General features: G+C 46.0%; 1 protein-coding gene across 2 annotated transcripts in view; it reads left to right on the top strand.

Moving 5' to 3' along the window:
* vps13b (vacuolar protein sorting 13 homolog B) overlaps nucleotides 1-22,667 on the top strand; it is a 244,524-nt gene that overhangs the window by 11,096 nt on the left and 210,761 nt on the right. For both annotated transcript variants that reach the window (XM_083678431.1, XM_083678430.1), the window contains exons 4-8: nucleotides 7,765-7,885; nucleotides 14,300-14,467; nucleotides 14,860-15,041; nucleotides 15,663-15,837; nucleotides 20,455-20,738. In XM_083678431.1, coding sequence (XP_083534557.1) covers nucleotides 7,765-7,885; nucleotides 14,300-14,467; nucleotides 14,860-15,041; nucleotides 15,663-15,837; nucleotides 20,455-20,738 — 930 coding nt within the window. The remainder of the gene's footprint in view (nucleotides 1-7,764; nucleotides 7,886-14,299; nucleotides 14,468-14,859; nucleotides 15,042-15,662; nucleotides 15,838-20,454; nucleotides 20,739-22,667) is intronic.

Below are 22,667 nucleotides of genomic sequence, written 5' to 3'. Positions count from 1 at the left end.
CAGCCCTCTGAGGTTGTTCTTTACACCACTTAGAGTGTGCTCATGTCTTGTATCATGTACCTAATGCAGTGAAGGGGTGATGGGCAAAGCCGGTGTTGGGACAGACTCCATTTTTGGCAGATGAATAATAACATTATTTAGGCTACTGTATATGAACGGCTCTGCAGTCAGGAAGCTACCAAATAAAGATCGCCGTCTAGGATGTTCAGCTAGTGAATCCCTTAGGGCAGAAAACCCCTTAGGCAATGAGTTTGTGAGCTGGCCAGCCAGTCAATGGTTTCAAATGGGTTTGAACTGTATCATTGAAGTTAGCTAGTGTGCATTGTTACCCACCAATGTTTTCAGAATGATTCAGGTTATGAAATGCGTCCTCGTAAAAATCTGAATCCAATAGAAAAGAAATCTAAGAAACTAGATGCGAACTGCCAGACTCTTAGTCACATCCTCAGACCTTATCCAGAAATATTAGAAATTAATGAACGGTTCCCATTAAAAGCTGTGGTTTGGGATTTTCCCCCTCTGCTGTTTGTGTATGAGAGAGAGAGTGGATGTGAGAGAGAGAGAGAGTGTGTGTGTGTGTGTGTGTGTGTGTGTGTGTGTGTGTGTGTGTGTGTGTGTGTGTGTGTGAGAGCATATGAGAGTGTGTGTGTATGTGTGTGTGTGTAAGAGTGTGTGTGTATGAGAGTGAGTGAGTGTGTCTGGTTGTGTGGAGTGCTTTATTGTAGCTAACACATTGCAGTTATTAGCATTAGGGGGTAGCTTTGCCAGCGTAGCCAGAATGCTTCACATGCTCAGTCTTGGTTTGTGGTTAGCTGATGGAGACATCTGAAGAACCAGAGCCTCTCAGATCTAAATCAGGAACAATTTCTCGCTCTTTCCCATTCTCTCTGTCTCCCTGTCCCCCCCCCTTCTCTCTGTCTCCCTGTCCCCCCCCCCCCTTCTCTCTATCTCACTCTCCTCTCTGTCCTTCAGTATAACAGTAACTGTCATTATTGCACGTTATGCTAATAGAACAGACCAGCATACACATGAGCTTTTATGCATAGTTTAAGGTTTCACCAATCCACCTTGTGCGTATTTGAAGTCAGTTGACCAATAGATAACATCTCCAATGACACTCATTACACATTGGTGTTATATTACCCAGATATCATAATGTGTTGTTATATTTCTGTGATTATAACACAGACTTCACGACCAGGTAATTTCCTTTTTTTATATAGCTTAGATACACAGCCACACAGCTTAGGAGAATCATTGTATTACTATGGTTGCGCCTTGTGTGTATCATGTGAAATGTTGTCCTTCTTAGGAAAGAAATAGTCCAGTCGTAGCAATTCATTTAGCTATCATTACAGCTAGGCCCTCTTGACTTCAGTCCAAGACCAGAGAGTTCACAATATAGTAATTCCTTTGTTTTAAGCGGCTGGGGAACTAAGCAGTAGAGATGAAGGTGCATGACCTTAGAGCTCCCCCTGGTTTCCACCGCTTAACTTCAATATTTTGGAGGGAAAAAGCCAAGCGAAAGCATTTTCTAACAAATGACCAGATTTAATGCATGAATACACTGAAAATGAGATTTTCTTTAAGACAGATTTATTGAGAATTACACACACTTTAACTAGAGCAGCAGCTACTGTACCATAAATATAGGGCTGTTTTCTGGCGGTTCTTACGTTGGGTTTCCATCTAAATCAAGTCAACATTGATTCCTTTTATCCTATGAAATGTACAGTAAGAATGTCTTTACTACAAAGATGTTGTTACATGGTCACATTCAGAGAAGTACGATCAGGGCACTTGTTGCACACTTATTGAGATCATGAAAGCTCCGGGGAACGGCAGTGTTTTAGGCGTTAGATAGGAGCAGGCTGGTCTTTGGTCGGACTCAGGGCTGCTCTGCAGAGTGAAACCTGTGTCACTGTGGTGGCACTTATGATATCAGCTCATGGCTTGTTCTTGTTCCATGTTTGAACATCTGCACAGCAACTGTGACCAATTACAGCTTTCCAGGTTAGTCAGTCAGCAAAGGACTATTGTTGCCTTTCAAAATGGCCCACAAAAGAAGGGAGAAAATGAGAAGCCCTCTGCCGCCTCTTTGTTCCGTAGGTCCATAACCTGGCTCCCTGTTTGTTTTTATTGTTATTCTGGGCATGTTCAAGGCAGATATTAAACATACCAAGTTTGACTTGGGCACTGTGGAGGCACTTTTGGCAGAGAGGCCGACTATGACATCACCACGGTCGTTGTGATTCCTCTTGGTTCCAGGGTGAAATATTTGTGTAATTATGCAGTCTTTGGCAGTTGGTTTGGAACCTTTTCACATCCCTTTAATGAACATGTTTTATTTCTGGGCTTCTGAAAGAAGCACATGTTTGGAAATGTAACCAAGTGCTTTCATTGTAACATTATGCAGGACTAAAATGTGCTTAGTAACACTTTTGGTATCGCAGACCTTGTAAACAGTTCCACTTTTAGAATGATAACAAAAACATCTCTATAGCCTGCCTCCTTTGTTGTGGGCGAGCAAATTTTCTAGGTATTAGGGTTTTAAAAGACGTAAATTACAGATAATTCAGTAGGGTAAGAAGAAATAAACAAAACCTCCAACCAAAGTACTCAGTGGATTTTAGTACCCGGTGTTTGAAGTTAGGGCTATGTTGTTTATCTGTCTGGTTAACACAAACATCTATAGTATGTGCTGAGTAGTTACTCCAGTTGCGGTGTGTGGTTTCATAAAATAAAATTTGGCTTGGAAAAGGTTTTATGGAAGAATTATAATTGCTAGGTTTTGAAGAGATTGAAAAAAATGTTCATTGATTTATTTCAGTCATTGAATTAAAGAAGTAGGCTAAATGGAGCTGGCCAAGGTCTTCTGAAGGTGGAGATTTTGGTCAGATGTTTCCCTGGACAGGCTCCAATAGATGGGATAGAAGGCCTAGGCTCCATCTACTGTTCTGGCTGTCTGACTGCTCATCTGCCTTATGGAAGCTTCTAGGCCTATAGTACACAGTGCTTTCTGGTAAGCAGCACTTGGCTCAAAGATTAGTTTTCTGCATGTTTTGAATTATTTTTTAATTAAACGTTAGGATCCTGGAATTGAAGTTACCAAAATTCATATAGCTTTGCAGGGAATGATAGAACTTGGCTCCTTATTAACCATAGTTGTCCCATAACAAACAGCTTCTGAGCTGCTGGTTTTTGGTTTCTCCCTCCACATATTCCCATTTAAGACAAATGAGGCTAAGGAATACAGCAATACATTTATAACACTCACTGAAGCGCACTGTGTACTTTTCAGGACTGTAATATTTCATCAACCCTATACATCCGTTCTTCATGGCTTTTGCTTTCCCGGTAGTGAATGAAATTTCTCAGATTGAGAGTGAGTAAAAAAAAGAAAAGAAAAAAAAAGAAAATATTTTGTAATGAGCTGTTTTCAGTAAGATAATTATTCAGTGTCATACCATGTGATATTCATCTGAGTTTTATCTCTACCCCCCCCCCCCCCCCCCCAATCTGCCATGGATTCCAGCTGCATTGCTGTGTTTGTAGAGTCAGCAGCTCTCTACGTTGTTGCAGTGTGAAACGCTGGCCCCAGCTCTGGCAGCCGGCCCCAGCAGCCCCTCCATTTCCACCTCCGTGTGTCCAGCGTCTTTAATCACGCCCTAATGACTTTCTGCATTTGTTACAGTTTCATTAAAAAAACATTAGCAGCTAATTCTTGGGGTTTAGTTGATGGATGCATTTCAAGGGAAAGAGCGGCAGTTTGAGTCATTTGCGATGTGTCTTGATTTGCCTTCGCATTCCGACCATGTTGTCGTCAACGGGGTGTGTAGTGTAAAAGAAGTGGCTACGCTATGTTACACTACATTTCAGACGACTGGAACCCCACCAAACAGTGACCCTATGTCCCAGAGATTCTCCCGTTCCTTTCATCTCTCGTTCTACAGTATCTGGTGCCAGCTGGAAGCCATTGTGATGAGATCAGTGTCATCCCCATTAGAACAAGCCATGGAGTTGCTTGATTATGGAGTCCACTCTGTGAGGATGGGAGGAGTGCTGAAATGGGAGAAATGAGTGGAAATGACCCATGCAGCAGAAAATGCTGCATCTGCTCTGCCCTCTGCTAGAGACTTCTGAGAAAAGGAGTCAGTCGAAGTGCTTCTCAGCGGTGGTGTTGCTGGTGTTCTTGGCCAGTGGAAATGCAATAACAGTAATTAAGTAATTAATAACAGTTTGCTGCGGTGCTTTGTTTTTAGTGTGAACTGAATTTGAGTGGTAATTGAATGTGTTCACCTCAGCCCTGGTCTGGCCTCTCTGTGTATAATTGAGTGGGCCTCAGCTCTCTCCTTGCAGGCCCTGTTGCTCACTCTCTCTCTCTCTCTCTCTCTCTCTCTCTCTCTCTCTCTGAGTCAGTACTCAGCACAGTGGCTGTGGCCCTGAGGGGAGAAAGCAGCCCACTGGCTGACTGGCTGACTGGCTGGTGAAGGAGGAGGGGTTGGAAGGGGGGGGGGGGGGTCTGATTGCTGTGCCCTCCCCAGGGACGGCTCTCTCTGGGCCCTGACACGGGGGACAAGGCCTCAGCGTGTCAGACCTGAGGGGGGAGTCTGTTTGAGATAAGGACCGATCGGGTTTCCCTCCATTTATTTTCTCACTCCTTGGGCGTTCGCCCTCCACTGACTGGGCCCGCTCTCCAGGCCCGCTGCTTTGATGTCAGAGTGAGTTCACCGGGAGAGGAAAAACAACAATAACAAGAACGTGTTTATCCAGCGCTGTTCTGTTGGATGCTCTCATTAATCCCCTGGAACAGTGTGAAATTGACCAGTTTTAAAAATGTTTTGTTTTGCAGCCCCCCTTCCCCCCCCTCCCCGTAGACTCTCCAGTTTTTATGCTCTACTGAAATTGAAAAATTACTTCCCAATTTGCAGAAAAAATAATACAGAGAAATTGGCCATGTAAAACTAAAAATGTAATTGGAATAGTTACATTATGTCATATTCTACTTTTCAGAAATGTTATACTTCGGACAATGAAAACAAATGTGTGGCTGCTTTGTTTTGTTTTAGGAAAATTGATGTTGAATCAAGGACCTTGAACACCGCAGTGTATAGTTTACTTTATATTTCAAGTTGTTCGCACTTTCTGTGTATTCATAACAAGCTCAGTTGGTTTCAACGTTTCGTCCTTTATGACCATGGTTTGTTTAAACAATTAAGAATGTGTTTATCAAAACGTAGCCGTCATTGTTTACATTTCAAATGAGTTCAGATAGGCTGATTTACTTTGAGACTACACAGGTCAAACCTCTTTCTTATTGTGCATAATAATACCTGCATTCTAATGCTAACTATAGATAAACACTGAAGCCTATATGAGGGGTGCCATTTCTGTGCATTGTGAATGTGGGAATATTTTTTAGGGGGGGGGGTTAAGGAAATGTGGGGAACGGAGAATCTGATCACCGTCGGGTTCACCCTCCAGACAAGGCCAACACGCTCCCTGTCTGTGAGCCAGACGTCTGCAGGGGGAGAGAGGTCAGCCCTGGCCTTCCTGTGCCCTAACCCTCAATGGGTGCCCACTTACCCTCTGAGTAGGGGGTCCCCCTCTCCTGTCAGTCACAGTGGCAGGGGTTCAGGACAAGGGGCTTCTCTCTCTCTGCCGTCATCTCTGGTCAACAGCTGAGTTGACATGCCTGCAGGCGGTCCCCCCCCCCCACCCCCCCAACCCCTGCTCCTCTGTCCAGACCCCCCCTCCCCTCCCCCCCTGTGCCCTGCCATGGCATAGCAGGGATCAGCTTACCCGGCTGGGAGCAGCTGAAGCGGGCTTCATTTGTCTCAGGGCTTCCCCTAAAAATGCATTTTTCACCCCTGAGAAGCAAGGCCTCACTGTTGGTGGTGACATTGAGCGCTTAATTGCACCTCCTTCGGATTTGGCAGTTGTAAGTGGCAGCGCTGACCTAAACGTAACGTATACATGCATTCCTTTAGGTATAGATATGAATGACTACGGGGAGTGTTTGGAGTCAGTGCTCAATGTAGTGTGCTATTGTATAAACAAACCTCCCAAACATGCAAGTGTGTCCCCCTGACTTATTTCAATCTACAAAATCAAATCCTTTGTTTTTATATTTAAATCCCACGTAAACAGTGTAGTTTACTGCTTTGAAGTCATGGAAAGTTAACAATTGAAGTGTGAGCAATCAGCAACAATCTACTTCTTATTATTGCCAATTTCCATAATTTGGAACCCTTGATGAGCTATTTATTATTTCTCCCCATTCTGTTTACCAATTCCCGCTGCTCGGCAATGGAAAAAGCGGTCCTGAGGCGGCTGAGCCGCGAGGGCCTAACTGAGCTCAGTGTAAATATTTTTGCCAGAGCTTCATTCGCTGTTTGGCATCGCTGTGTTTACTTAACCGCACCAGGGGAAAATTGCATTTTCAAGAGCAGCCTCGTCCCAAATTATGCAAAGTATGTTTAAAATGTAATCTTCATCAACCACAAGCAAAGTTCTCGTACTGTACGCGTTGGATCCAGAGGTTTGTCTGGCTGATTTGGGAGGAGGGGTTAGGCGGGAGGGGTTGGGCCAAAATGTGTTTCGTTTTGACACCTTTACTGTTTACATTACTCAGGATAACGGTGACTCTTGAGACCTCGCCATTTTTATCCGGCGCTAAATGCTAACCACATGTGATCCCGTGCAGTTTGGACTGTCTGCACAAGCCGTATTTGACTGTGAAAAGGTTACACTGCCTTATGAACCCTAATCAATGCCATACTGGGGGTGAATGCTGCCGTTCACTGAGGGCCCTTGAAAGCTTGTTTTTCAGGGGTCCTGTGATAATCCCCCCCCCCCCCCCCCCTTTTGCCTTTTATTGCAGACTCGTTTCCTCCTTGGGTCTCAGGTATTGAAGGGGAGAAAGGAGAAGCAGGCACTTTTTAAGAATACGATGTTGTTCTTTGTTTCAAGTCACATTCAGTACACTGTAGGCCTAGTCGACTTTTCCTTTTAAGTCTGGCAGAGCAACACCGTTGGCCACGGTTAGAGCTGCAATATATCGTTCGTGTATTGAATGAGTTTCGCATCGTTTCACAGAAACCTGACTGGTTTAGTAACGTCACCAGATTTCGGATTTGAGAATTGCTTTTATTTAGTATAGCCAAGTCATACGTGGATGACTTGTTAAACAAGAAAGCCGTGTCGTAATTTGCGCTGGCTTTAGATGTGCTAAGGCTAAGCTAATAAAGTGGTTGCCTGCTGGTCATGTGCTCCCTGACCTAATCACCCCTCACTGTTTCTCCTCATGTCCTAATTGTTTTTGTTGCACCTCATCTCTTAGCCGTTGAGCTCTCCTTTAGCGGAGGCACTCATGTAGCTGAACCAATAAATAACTCCAATCCAGGCTCATTTGTTTATCTTTCGGCTCATCTCTGGAGGGGATGTTCGTTTCCTCCTCATTCCTACCTCTGGCATTCTGACATTCTTCAGCGCTACGATCCCCCAGCAGCCCCTGAGTGCTGCTGACACGGCCTGGGTTGAAGAGGAGAGGCCCTCACACTTTTCATCCTGGGGTTGGGGTTTATTTGTAGAGCCGCTGAGGTGGTTGTAAAGCTGGGGAGGGGGGGGTGCTCGGTGGTGCGTGTGTAGCCTGCCCCCAGCCCACCCCCTGTCCTTCTGCAGCAGGGCCACCCCCCCCCCCCCCTACCCCCGCCCCCAGCCCCCATCTCATGGTTCTCCTTTCTGTTTGTTTGTTCTTCACAGGATGACCACGAGAGCTGCGGCTCCAGCTCCACCAGCCGCAGTGCGTCAGAGACCTCCAAGGCCCTGGCCAAGCCCCGGCGCATCCAGCAGGCAGCCCCCAGCGACCCAGACCTGCCCCCAGGTGAGTGATGGCCCAGGGGCCAGCAGGGTTACTCCACCTCCCTGCCTGCCTGCCTGCCTGCCTTGGAAAGTGACCAGGCCGTTGTGAGAGGGCCGCAGTGGGAGGACATGGGGGATGGCTCTGTGATCAATCACTGACTGACGGGTCTTATCAGCAAGGCCACTTGACCACATGCCTCCTGCAGGACAAGGATTCCAAGCCTGACTTTTATAACTCTCTTACACACAAAGGCTTCCTTGTTTGAGTTAGGCTGGAAATGGCTTTTTAGAGCATGGGTTAATTTATTAGGACTTTTATCAATTTGGGATCTTTGCTTGTTTACTAGAGAGAGGCACTTTAAATCTTCACAGGTCCACATTTTTCATTCCAAAATGGACCTCTGGATTTCCTACCTGAACCCAAAAGGAGCTTTTTGAAATAAAGACACCGAACCCAAACGAACATGTGAACAACAAGACCCGAAACCTGACGGTTCCGGTTCGAGCCCCGATCCGATTACACCAGAGTGAATAAAAAATAGTAGATTTTAGAGTCTATAGTGCATTATAGACCTTACAGACTGACTATAGCCTACATTTTGGTGAACAGACTTTCTCTCTGTACTAATAACATGAGCTCAGTTCACAGTGTGTCAGAGCGCTCGCTCCGAAGAGCGGCAATTTTGCACGCACCCATAAAGTTGGAGTGAATGAACCTGAGGCCTGATGAACATGACTACGATGTTATGACGTGGATTGAAGACCCATCTCTTCAGGCTACATCTTAACTGTCCCTCCTAAAGACCTCTTCATCCCCACTACCCCCTTGTACAAGTTTCTCTCTTCCATAAGTCTTCCATAATAAAAAAGTAATTCTTCCATCTTCTAGCATTGTGACTGCCAATAGCCCCTGGTCCTAGCATAGATTACTTTTTCTCATGATGACTGATGGATAGATGATTCACTTACTTAGACAAATGTACTTTGTTGTAAGTCACTTTGGATAAAGGCATCTGCTAAATGCCATAAATGAAATGAATTAAATGAACGTGGTGGTTTTGATGGCCGAAATCACATTCCTTTGCTCTCTCTCTCCCTGTATGCCATCACTTTGTGTGGTGGTGCGCGTGGACAGAGGCCCCCGCTAGACTGTAGCGATGGTTTCCATAGGTTGGGATTGAATATAGCCATACTGACAACTATATTCAACACAACTTGAGATCAAAAATCAAATCCGACAGAAAAAAAAACGAACATGTTTTTAGGTGGGTCCTTTTGGAGAGGAAAAAACAGAGATGTACATGACCTCAGCATTTCAGTTAAAAACCTTCACACACTATATAAAACCTTCTTGCACGCACACTATAATTTCTGAAAAAAAGTAACTGGCATTCAAAAGCCTGGGCATGGAAAACTCACCTTGCAGGGAGGGAGAGAGGGAGAGAGGGAGGGAGAGAGAGGGAGAGAGAGGGAGAGAGAGAGAGGAAGAGAGAGTGAGAGAGAGAGAGAGCAGCTCAAGCTTTTAAGAGCTCGTCACAGTTTAACACCCCACCATAACCCCCAGCTCCCAGAGACCCTATGAATACACTCCTGGTTCTGTCTGGGGAGGATCTCTTTCCACGTGTACGGAGGAGATATTATCACTCCCCAGCTGTTAAAGCAGGGTGCCTCACTCTCCAGCCGTCCCCGCAGGCCTTCCTCCAGCAGGTCTGCTCCCAGGTGTGCCCGGTACCCTACCCCATTACAGGCCTTACAGCCAACTCAGGGTCACGTTCCTCCCCTCTAGGGCAATAAGGAGTTGGATTAAACCTTTAATCCCCCCTCTCCTCAATAAGGCACTGCTAAAAGGGTAATTAAGGTAAGAAAAACCTGCAGTGACTCAATAGGGGAATGTTTTTTTTTAAGTTGGTATTTTCTTTAATTTTGGAGCACAATTTAGAATGCAAGAAAGAAAATAGTCCCCCCCCCCCCACCCCCCTATTGGCCCTGTTCTGGTCACGGTCTGGTTTATCCTTTCCTGTTACAGAGGCAGAAACCGTTTTTTCTTTTTTTTTTCCCCCCCCCCCCCACCTCCCCCCCCCCCACCTCCCCTCTCTCCATCTTTTATACCACATACATGCTCCCACAAATTCAAGTCTCAACGACACACACGCTGTAGATCAGAAGGCTGCCATCCCTCAGGATGGCCACAGTGTCTGAGTGGGAACAGGAGCCCGAGATGCGTCGCCAGCCCAGCACAGGGGCAGCAGTCTCGTCTGCCCGTCATCAACCCACACAACTACGTCGACAACCACCGCCTTGCGTCTGCTCTCCTCCTCTTCAAAACAACCAAAACAAAACACTAGCAAACACTAAAGGAACCCACCAGCAATTATGCAGTCATTTGGCTGTAAGCTCTCACATGTTGAATGAATTTAATCCCACTCTCCCATGATGGTGGAAAAATAGTGATGTTAATTCATATGCCATGCGATTGGTAGTCACACACACGGACAGCTGCACACCAAACACGCTCACCTTGGGCTATCCTGTTACTGATTATGTTTACTGTTATTTGTGGTGACTCTCAGCCACTGTGGTTTACATTTTGTTTTTATGTTTTTTTTTGTTTGGGCCACACCTTCCCTAAAAATGCTCCTTTAACATGTGTAGTAACTCTGTCATTACTCTAGCTAGTAACAACATTGTACTGAATTGCATTGCATTGGACTGCTCCTTATTCCACTTGTGTAATAACATAAACCCCTCAACTCCATACACCGTGCTATGCAACCACATGTTATTACAATGTTGTTATTAGAGTAATTAGTGTTACTACACAGTAAGAGGGATAATTTGATATAAAGTATTATCCTTTTTTGCCTCGAACTTCTGTGGACTAAGGAATGTTCTCTTGATTAAGTCATTGTCACACAGGGTGACCCGTGTCCCCTATACGAGCGCTGTGAGAACACCACCCCAGCCCCTCCTGAGGTCATCATGACACATATCGTTAATACTTAACTTTCTTGACACCTGAATGGACCAAACATTTAAGGGTTGTTCTGTGGCTCTGGTCCCCTCAGATGGTCTTGTGCAATCTGGTATATAACTCCACGGCCCAATGGAGCCCAATGGGTGTGTGCATACCGTACATGCACCTTTCCCATGGAGAGTTGAGCCTGGGACCATTTTTTTTGTGTTGCTCTCAACTCTGGAGCTCCCTGTGGAGCCATGAAGAACTGATACAGGGACCTGGCCCTAAATGTGGAGAGCAAATGGTTGTCCTCTGCAATTCTGTTGTTTAGTGTATATGCTCAGATCCAAACACATTTTATTTAGTTGAACAGCTGCTGTCTGGAAAGCATTGTAGTTTCCCACCCAGCCACAGCAGGACGTACTGTATGAAGGCAGAGTAAAGCTGAGCAGTGATTAGGGCCGTGTGTGTGTGTGTGTGCGTGCGCTTGTGTGTGTGTGCTTGTGTGTGTGTGTGCTTGTGTGTGTGTGTGCTTGTGCGTATGTGTGTGTGTGTGTGTGTGTGTGTGTGCGTGTGTGTGTGTGTGTGTGCGTGTGTGTGCGTGCGACTGGAGATTTTGTCGGTTCAAAAGTAAACAGGTTCCTGCTGCTGCAAGTCTGAGAAATCCCTGTCTTGTGCTACTGCTGTTCTGGTACAGGGGGGTCTGCTTAGAAAATAAATTCTGGTATTACTGGGAATGCTTGTTTGGACAATATCCTGGGCTGGTAAAGGTTGGAGCTCTCCACCACAGTCCTCCACAGCAACTGGGGTTTCTCCTCTCAGTGGCAGGAAACTGTGGTGCTTTGAGCTGCAGAACGGAGAGGGGGGGGGACTCATTGTAAACCTCTAATCTGCAATTAAGTTGGAGAAAAAAAATGGAGCATTATATCAACAGTGGAGCTGTTTGCCAGCTAGCAGGTTTAATGTGTTGAATAGCTCATGTTTGGCCATCTGGAAAGCCTCGACTTTGTATCACTCTGCTCTTGGAAGACAAATAAAAGATCCGTAGGAGATGTAAATGGGGATTTTTTTTTATTTTTTTTATATATAATTCCGTGAATAATACTGTGGTGCTTGAAAGGGGCTGTTGTACAACAGTAGCCATGCAGTTGATTTTAATAAGGTCTACATGGGTAAAAATCTGTAATTACACATTTCGGAGTAGCACTGGAGAGCAAACTTACAGTATATTTATTGTCTGATGGACTTGTCAATCTTTTTCTCACTGCCTAATAATTGGCACAGCTAAAAGCTGCTAATACTTTCCATATACAGGAAAAGGGGAACATGGACAGTATAGTGTTTCTTTCCTGTATTGCACTGAAGAGAGTACTTGGCCTGTACTGAGATCACATAAAGGAGTTGGTTTTTCCAGTCATTTTATGGTTGAACAGTTTTAAGTGGGCTCCTTCCCTGTGGGCCGCAGCACAGGTGCTGGCTGTGTCAATTGTTTACAGAAGTTCAGAGTGGCGCGATGGCTCGCAGAGAGAGGGGGCTTTGGGCCGCGCGCGAGCCCCGGCACGGGCAAATTAGATCCAGAGTCAGGAATAGCAGGGGGCAAAGCACTGGTTTTACTGCCCAGCCTGCAGGTGCGACAGGAGCCTTCTGACTGACCCCAACACCACCACCACCACCACACACGCATACACACACACACGCATGCATGCACACATGCACACACACACACACACACACACACACACACACACAATGCACACACACTCAAAAGATCACAAGCACACACACATACACACACACTAAGAGGTGAGGGTCAATGTTGTACAGAGGTGTTTTGATTGCGTCCATGACAGTGCTTTAATACCCTGTATACCATGACATGATTAGATTTTGTCACATAGCCGTCATTTTCTCTCTCTGTCATTTTACAACACATCCTCATCCTCATGACTATCCTCTTACAGGGGCACTCAAGCTACATTAAGCAGACTTTTGTCGAAGGATTCTTTCCATTTGTCATTTAGTAGTCCACAAATGGCAGAACAGCTAACCAATTCATATAAATATTTTCATCAATGCTACTATTTTAGTCCTTGTTAATTAGCATTTCTGTCAAGCCCTTACTGGGGCATGTAGATACAGGAAGACAAACATTTTGGTTGGAAAATAAGGAAAAAGCATTAAAGGTTTATATGTTTAACTCCGAGTGACTGTGTTTAACAGTACATGGGAGGAATGAATAATGCCATTGGTCCTGTGGTTAAGAGGATTTATTGCTGTATATTTTCATATTTTATGGTCGAAACTCCCCTGTCTGTAATATTTTAAGTTCTTTCTTACTTTGTTGAGTAATGACCTTACCATGTATGTTTTTCCTCGTGAGCTTCTGTTTCTCTGCATCGGTGCGCCATTAGTAGTGACTGGTAACACTGCAGGATAGCTCCCCCAGCCCTGCTGAAACCCAATCTGTGGAACTGCTCTCTCTCTCTCTTTCTCTCTCTTTCTCTCTCTCTCTCTTTCTCTCTCTTTCTCTCTCTCTCTCTCTCTCTCTCCCTCCCTCCCTCCTTCTCCCTCCTCCTCCTCCTCAACTCCACATATCCAACTCTCTCTCTTTCTTCCTCTCACTCCAGACATCCAACCCATTCTCTCTCCCTCTCCATATATCCGTCTCTCTCTATGTCTCTCTCTCACTCTCTCTCTTTCTCTTTCAACATCCATCTCTCTCTTTCTTATAAGCTTATAAGTTAGTTTTTGAGGCCAGCAATTCACAGCATATTGAAATGCATATTTGGGCATTCCAAATCCTGGATCTGTTTTATCTCTCTACCTGATTCATATGACTCTGACGTCTTGTCAACAGTAGGCTGTTTGATAGTTTGGCTTGTTTTTTTTGTTTTGTTTTTTATCTTTGGTAGCCTGCCCAAACAATAACATTCAGTGGGAATCCCTGCACTCAGAGGCCAAAGCTTCAAACTTACTGTGATGCCCATAACTTAAGACTGTGTAAATATATGAAATCCAAAAGTGTGTGTGTGTGTGTGTGTGTGTGTCTTTTGCATAGGTTTAAGCAAGCATGTAGTCTCCTGAGTGGCTGGGGTATGTTTGGGGCGGCCTGCACATACTTTGGGTTAAACAGGACTCTACATCTGAAGGAAGAGGAGAGGTCTTCTGAGGTCCATAAATTTGCAGAAGATTTGTGGTGCTGCTCGGGCAGTGCGAGGAGCAAAAAATGTTTTCTTATGGATATTTAGCTCATTTCACTGCTGATGTCCAAGGGATACACCGTGGTGAAAAATAACATGTCAGGCCCTCCTTTTATTTACGAGCCCGTGCGGATCGGAGGGGTCAATTGCGCAGTGTTGGCTTTCAGGGAATGCAGTTTTTAAGGCAGCTCTGAATTTCACTATTTTTTCGGCTGTTCTTTTACACTGAATTAATGTATCCGTTTCTCTCTCTCCCTTCGCCTCTGGTATGTCCTTCCAGGCTACGTGCAGAGCCTGATCCGGCGAGTGGTGAACAACGTGAACATCGTGGTGAACAACCTGATCCTGAAGTATGTGGAGGATGACATCGTGCTGTCCGTCAACATCACCTCAGCCGAGTGCTACACAGTGGATGAGTTCTGGGACCGAGCCTTCATGGACATTACAGGTGAGCTCAGTCAGTGCACTAAAAAGGCCTGTGTTCGAACGTTAGTCAAATCACAGAGCCACACAGCTTGTGCCTTTTGGAATTTGCGTGAAACATGTTTTTCCTCAATGTGGTGAAATGGTTAGTTAGCAGTAATTGGAAACGTTATTGTAACCAATAACTCCTAATACCCTCCACTCTCTCCCCAGTCGAACCACTTCGAAAATGCCATGGTACTTAAGAACCAAGTGTCTCTGCTGAATGTCATCTCCTCTGGCTTCCTATGTTTGAAGTGGAGTCAGAGATAATGGGAATTTACTGCCAGTGCCTGGTCCTCTCTCTCTCTCTCTCTCTCTCTCTCTCTCTCTGTTATTGTGTGTGTGAAATAGTGCTCTTGTGTTTCTCCTCCTCAGCTCCCGATCTCGTTCTGAGGAAGGTCATCAATTTCTCCGACTGCACGGTGTGCCTGGACAAGAGGAACGCCAGCGGGAAGATCGAGTTCTACCAGGACCCGCTGCTCTACAAGTGCTCCTTCAGAACACGCCTCCACTTCACTTACGATAACATTAACTCCAAGATACCGGCCGTCATCAAAGTGAGAAGCCTAAATATCACTTCTCCTCCAATAACTCCCCGACTTGGAGACGGTTTCATGTGGCGTGCCACAGTTGATATTTCAGCGGGAGAAGCAGGAATTGGGCATGGCAGTGTTAATAATTTGATTTCTGTCCTAATGTTTCACATATGTTGTTCTGGAAGGGTCTCTGCTGCTAGGCTAGCTAACTGTGATGGAAGGTCTGACCCTCCTTTCAGTAGTGTGCTGGGTCTGCAATGAAAGGATGGGTTTATTACTACTACTCATGTTTTAAAGTCACCGTTTCAAGTAGACGTTTTGGTTATGACTTGATGTGAGGCATTCCTCATGCCATTGACGTGTTTGATACCATTCTTCATTCCATTCACGTGTTTAATACCATTCCTCATTCCATTCACGTCTTTGATACCTTTCCTCATTCCATTCCATGTATTACAATGAGCCAGTCCTCTGATTTCTACCTCCACCCGTCTCCACTGCACTCAAGCCACAGAGCTGTCACAGCTGTGAGATAAAACATGAAAGTATCAGTGTCTAGTTGGGGGATTTATGGTCTGTGGTTTATATGTCTGTGTTTGTGCTATTCCCCATCGTTGTTTCCATCGTGTCTCCTTCTGACAGATCCAGACCATGGTGGAGAGCCTGAAGCTGTCTATCACCGACCAGCAGCTGCCCATGTTCATACGCATCATGGAGCTGGGCGTGGCGCTGTACTACGGAGAGATCGGCGGGCACAAGGAGGGCGAAAGCGAGGAGACGGTCGGCCACGCCAGGGACGCAATCGTCAATATCCCAGGTGAGAGGGACACGGGTCATGTCGCCACTGACTATAGAGCATATAGGGCTGAACGCTAACCTGAGGTCCACGTTGGAATGATTTACTCATTTCAATGGGCGGTTAGCATGGAAATTTGAGTTGCACGGAACGAATCTCAAGTTAAGATTTTGGCCCAAAGTGCATTTGGAGCATTTCTGACAGTCCCTGGTGTCCTGGTGTATTTTGTTCAGACTTTTGTTTTCTGTCAAACTATATTTATTTATGCTTGGTGGTTTAATGGATCGTTGGACGACGCTGAAAGGTTTGACTAGCAGATCACTCCTCTATCTCATCGCTCTCTCTCCCTGTTGTCTGCGTGGTAGCAGTCCACATCGTGTTCATAAACGGGACATTGAACATCACTTTGACCATGCTGCGCTCCTCCTGTTTTTTTCCACAAACAAAAGCAAAAGCGCGTAACTCAATACAGACTGTTGTCGTCAGACTTGATCCCCTCCATCTGTGGATCTAGGAGGGAGAGAGGATGGGAAAAAGAACCATCAGAAAAATAAAAATGCAGCTCTGTCTTTCATGAGGGAAGAGAATTGAGAAATCCCCCCCTAGCCCTCCCCCCCCCCCCCCCCCCAACTCCACCTCCTCATAGATGGTCCCCAAAGCGAGATGGAAATGAGGAGATTTGTACTACTGAAACACAAACAGTCCTCCCCTCCACACCCACCACCGCTCCCCGCTGGTCCCAGAAAATGGGATTAAGACCCAGGGGCCATTGGGCTAAATCAGCCGCTGCACGAGTCTGAATTTATGGAAGGGGGGAAGTGGGCAGACTCAGAGCAAGCAAAGCAATGCTCTGCTGCTGCTGCCTGGAACTTTAGTGCGAGTTGGCACGGGTTCTACTCTCCACTATGTCCAATGCCAGATGTAAAACTCGGTGTCATGCTACTGCTATGTGGAACCCTGAGAATGAATTAGTATCCTATCACAAAAATATACAAGAGGGGACCAGCTCTTGGAACCCGAGCGCTTGAGATCTTGTTATGCTGGAAGTGATAGAGAGAGAGGAGAGGAGAGAGGAGGAGGAGGGGGGGGGGGGGGGGGTATTCAGTATTATACTGAATGCTTTACTAGGAGACTCAAATCTGAATGTGTTGTTTGATAGCAGTGTTTGTGACTCCAATGTTTCAAGATAATCATTCCAAAACATGTTTTTGAAAAGCAATTAAAACTATGTGCTATTATGTGTTTTGATATTTTGAAGTGCAAAGATTCTGCTGTTATTTGGGGCTAGCATAAATATTGTCCACTTTATTTTTAGGCATTGCGTGATGTATGAAACAACAGTGAAATAGGCTTGTTGTAATACGACACCGCAATCACACATACTTGACATGGCCTTAACGCTTCGCACGTTCCCCGTAGGCTGGTTTTGGGTGGGTTTTTAGTAGCCCGCTGGCTCAAATGCCTGCTCTCTGGTGTGCTTCTGTCTGTTTGTCTGTGAGGACTTGGTCTGTCTCCTGCTGTGGGCTGCAACAGAAACTGACACTGTTGGAACAGAATCTCTGTGTGTGTGTGTGTGTGTGTGTGTGTGTGTGTGTGTGTGTGTGTGTGTGTGTGTGTGTGAGTGTGCGTGTGCGTGTGCGTGAGCCCAGAGTAATGGATTCAGTCTGGATCCACTCGCGCCGTATTAATAGGCCGTGACTCTTAATTGCATGTGGTTCTCATAAGAACATTTTCAAAGAGAATATTAATTTGCCCATTTGAAAGATATTTTCTTTTTCAGACCAATGAACTGGAAAAAATGTAGTAATGTGTCTGTGTTACTGTGAATCAGTGTGAGTGTGTTTGTTTGAATACCTCTTTTAGGTCAGAACCGATAGTTTATCAATGCATAATACATGGGTGTGCATTAATTAGCATTATGTGTCATTTACCAAAGCAGTCAGTCGACGCCTGACCGCTTTTTTCTCTCTCTGTATGAAATTCATTGAAGTCTGCAAAACACTGTAAAAATCTCAGCGGTCGGAAATCGAGATGACTAACGTGCTCGAACGGACCAGCTGGTCACGGCAAAGAAAGCTTGAAGGTTTTGCAAAGTATGAGAGGAATTAACAGCAAAAGTTGAGTCTGCAGAAGTGTGGCGGACAGAGAGTTGTCACAGTGTTTGCTTTGAAAGAGAGATCTCCTCCCCGCCCCTCTGAGGCCTATCAGATGGAACGGACCATCACACGTAGCGCCTAAAGGCCAGAGGGGCTATCGCCCCGTTATAAAACACATGTGGTCCCAAGCTAACGCTAGCAGGCTGACGCAGTGGAGCCTCCTTTAATCATCTTTTTGTTTTTTAATATTGGTGTGAAGAAGGACAGTGAGTTCATACGTCTGGTATGGGATCTGTGTAGTGTATTGTACTCTTCGTTTTGCTGCTGGGTCATGGATTTTTCTGGTGTGCCATGGTTTAAAACATTTTAGATACACTGTAGTTTCGTTAAAGTAAAAAAATATGTGAAGCACATGTTGGTATGTGTTCCATTCTTTTTACGTTGGAGGGTGTGTGCGCGTTTGTGTGTGTGTGTGTGCGTGCGCGCGTTTGTGTGTGTGTGTGTGCGTGCGCGTTTGTGTGTGCGCGCGTTTGTGTGTGCGTGCACGTTTGTGTGTGTGTGTGCACGTTTGTGTGTCTGTGCGTGTGTGTGTGTGTGTGTGTGTGTGTGTGTGTGTGTGTGTGCGCGTGGGCCCTTTTCCTTCTGGTGTCTTTGTTACCTGAGAAGAAGTGCTGAGCAGACAGATGAGCTGTTAGAGGAGTGGATGAAAGCAGGGAGTGTGTGTATGTTTGTGTGTGTGTGTGTGTTCATGCCTACATGCATGTTGTAAGCCTCTGTATGGCTCCTTGTGTGTGTTTGTGTGTGTGTGTGGGGGGGGGGGGGGGCGGGCGGGCATGTGTGTGTGTGCACAGCCAGGCAGAGCAGTTGTATCTGATAAAGCAGCCTGGGTGGGAGAAGCTTGGCTCATGGTCAGGTACCCAGGAGTCTCTACCTCCACTCTATAAACATGGAGGGACATCTGCTGGCCTGACTGGGCACTGCCTTGCCTTCTTTCCCCCACACCACACACACACCACACACCACACACACCATACACCACACATCGCATATCACACACCACAGGGCAGAGGGCAGAGGGCAGAGCAGCCAAGGTGAGGCAGCAGGAAACTACACATCACCATGATTGACAAGCAGCTCAGTGTGTACCTGAGCTTAGCTGAGCTTAAAGACTTTTCTCACTGTGCAGCGCTGTGGTGCCACTCTGTGAGTGTTTAAGAATTATGATCCATTTAGATGCACTGAGAAAGGCTTTGATTAGAGTAGAAAGGGAAATTTCACACCTGGTGGTCATAGAGTCCAAATCCGTACAAGTGGTGTCTTTCTCTGGGAATGTGGGGGCCCCTGTCACTACTGGGATTATCACTTCAAAGCCTTAACTGAGCAGTTTTGATCATTTGATTTTTAATTATGCTTTATTTTTATTGCTGCACCAACTCAAATATAGAGCTCGTCAGGCAGTGTTGGAAGTGAAAGGGCTTAGTGTGTAGACCTGACACCTCAAAGACTCCCACAGGACCACAAAAAAAGAGAAAAAAAGGGAAGAAAAATCCATAACACTGGATTTCCAACTGCCAATTCGCAAAGTGAAAGATTTAATTAAAACATGTCATAATTTTCGCCGCCTTAGCCTGTGGGATTCTTCAGCTGTGACCTCACAGACGATATTGTTTTCTCGCGGAGACATGGGGCCGCGCGGAATGGGATTACACATTCTTGTGTATTGACATCAGCTTCCCCTCTCCCGGCGTGCATGGAAACAGACACGATGGGATGAGTGCAGAGGTCAGGTGAGCACATTAGAGGCCGCGTGACCCCCGGGCGGCGCGCCCAGAGGAGAGGAGAGCCCCCCAGCTTCTCTCTCTCTCTCTCCTCTGTCTCCTGGTCCTGGCCATCAAGGCAGACAGACGGGCCTGCGACTGTTGTGGTCCCACTGATCCTGGTCCTCTGTGGTGGACCAGCCAGGGCAGCCGTGACCAGGGTGAACCCTGAGCCTCAGCCAGAGGCTCAGCCAGGCCAGGGCTCTCATGTCAGGATGCTGGCAGCTTAGCTGAGCCCTCCAGGCCTCCAGGTCTCTAGACAGACTGGACTTCCTCTTCTGACACCACCACATCCTGATCCCGACACACCTGCATGCCATGTTGTTGGCAGCTACTGTGGGACTGCTTTGCCTTTGCTTTGTTTTGTGTATTCAGTTGACGGCTGAATCAACTTGCTTGCGTAAAAAAACAAAACACTGGTAGGCCTTGCCAAATTAATAATGTGTGTCATTAACACAGACTGACACATTGGTAATCAAAGCTGTGTTTTCTTTTCAGATTATTAATTTTCCGGAATTAACAAATTGCATAGTCACTAAATCAACAATGGTTCCTTCATAAAGTTGAAACTGATATTAGATCACAGAAATACAGAAGATGTTGAATGAGGAAGCCAGGAGAAATATGATTCCACAGATCACACTGTTCAGGTCTTGATCTTGTACTATTGTAATTCTTCACTGTCTATATGACTCTGAGCTGATAAACCGGTGCTGTTTCCCCAGGTCTGGAGGGTGATGTGGAGGCCCAGGCCCTGGCCCTGGCGGGTCAGTACCCCAACCCAGAGATGTACATGCATGGTGGGGTTGATGAGGACGACCAGGGCTGGGTGTCCTGGGCCTGGTCCTTTGTCCCCGCCATCGTCAGCACTGATGAAGAGGAGGGAGAGGAAGGCTTCTACCAGCAGACAGAGGAGGGTGGCAGTCCCAGCAGCCCTCAGCAGCACACACCCAAGGACCCCATAGTCTCTATTGGCTTCTACTGCACCAAGGCTTCCGTCACATTTAAGGTACTAAACTTTATGGGGACTCAGGGGGGCCGATTCTTTGGAAATTCTTTAAGATAATCTGCGGAATTAAATTTCAAGACCAATGAAAGATATGGTTATGTTAGCAATTAGGAATGTTCCCTCCCTAACATTGACTGTTGTTTTTTTTCTCTCCCCCACCATTTTTCTTTTTTTTTTTTTTTTTGGGGGGGGGGGGGTAATTTCCACCGCTTCTCTAAGTACAGTTCAGCTTGATCTCCAGTAACTCTAAATCCTCTTTGTCTCTGTGTGCGGTACAGAGAGGGTAGTGTAACCGCTAACTGGCGTCTCGGGTCACGTTAATGTTTTAGACATTATACATGGTATGATGACTATTCAGAAACAGATATGCACAATAATCCTGCCTGCCTGCTCGCTCGCAGAGAATAGTTGGAATTCATCTGTGTTTCCCTTCAGGTTCAGTTCTCCTCAGATCACATTTCTGCATTAGCATGGGAAGAGTCAAATCTCATGCCAAATGGAGCCCAGTGCTTTTCTAATAATGTTTAAATTGTTCCTGTAGTGTTTGAGTTCTTTTAATCAATTAATTGCTTCTCCTCAAGAGTAATTGCATACAGCTGAGGGGATGGCGTTTTAAGCGTTCCCCCCCCCCCCTTTTTTTTTGCGGAAGTATTTAGTTTAAGGGAATTTCACTTTGAACAGCCAACCACATTAACCTACCTTTGACATGGACTTGAAATGAGAGAGGTATTTTCGGTATCTGATGCATTTCTCCTCAGATCGTGAAATCTATTTTATCAGAGAAATTGGCAATTTACCTAATGACTTCTGCAGATGCATTTGTAGGGTTGAAAAGAGTGTAAAACCACCATCCGTCTGTTTCACTGTTTCATTCCATTCTATTGCCAATGTGTTTTTTTACCACCGACCCATTTTTAAAAATTTTCAGCCCTGAATGTGAGAATAATGTTTTTAGTGTTTTGATTGTTCTCATGAAACACACATTTTTCATTGTTGTTTCAACTTTTCCGTTGGATTCGCCATTATGTCTCATTTCTGAGAGCCAGAAAGCACCCTGAAAACCATTCCCAAAGTTTCCTCTATTTATGAAACTTCAAGAGGTCTCATAAAGAATCATTTGGTTTGTGTTGGACCCCTCAGAGCCGTAATAGCTAAAAACAAATGAAAGAGAGGTAGCTAGCTAGCGAAGCAGCGGTAGCTCATGTCCCTGTTCCTGGACCTCAGTATTGTTTTAGGCCTGGGTACAGTCAGCAGAGTTCCGCTAGCTAGCTCGGCCAGGGAGAGCATGTTGTCTCTGGATAAAGCATCAGCAGCACTCTGTCTGATGGGCACTTCTTCAAAGGCTCTCCGTTGACGTGGTGAAACGGATCGCTCAGTCCGTTAGAGTAAGGACCTTACTCCGGCGCTCTCTCTCCCAGGGGCTGCTGGGAGTGCTTGTGGTGTTCCCTGCACGTGATTAAACCGGCAGGACTGAGAGAAGGAGAGGGAGGCCGCTCCATCATGAGGATAATAAGGCGCAGCTGCTTTCGCCTGCACCTGCTTCCTGTGTTAAAGTTGAATCGGTGGGACTGCACCCACGGTCCTGAGCCAGACCTCAGCCATCACACCTCTCCCCCCCCACCCCCCACTCCCTGCCTGGCCAGACTCTTCTCCTCCTTACCCCCCACCCCCCCCCCCCCTCTCTCTCTGTTTCAGCTCTGGGGTTGTATAAGCCTGGAATGGGTGTGAAGCCCTGATGTATGGTCTCAGTGACATTATCTGTAACGGCCAATTGGTAACTTGAGTGTCTTTTAGATGAGCCTGTTTGTCGTCCCAAAAGCCAGAGGGACCCCACTCAAGAGAGGAGTGGCTGTCATGTCGTTTGATGTATGTTTCCAAACTTTGGACCTCCTCCATCTAAAGAGACACAAAACAATGTCTAAACAAAAG

The sequence above is a fragment of the Argentina silus genome (genome assembly GCF_951799395.1).
Source record: "Argentina silus genome assembly, chromosome: 10".
NCBI classification, from domain to species: Eukaryota; Metazoa; Chordata; class Actinopteri; order Argentiniformes; family Argentinidae; genus Argentina; species Argentina silus.
The sequence above is the reverse complement of the archived record's forward strand: the minus strand, read 5'-3'. Positions and strand labels throughout refer to the sequence as shown.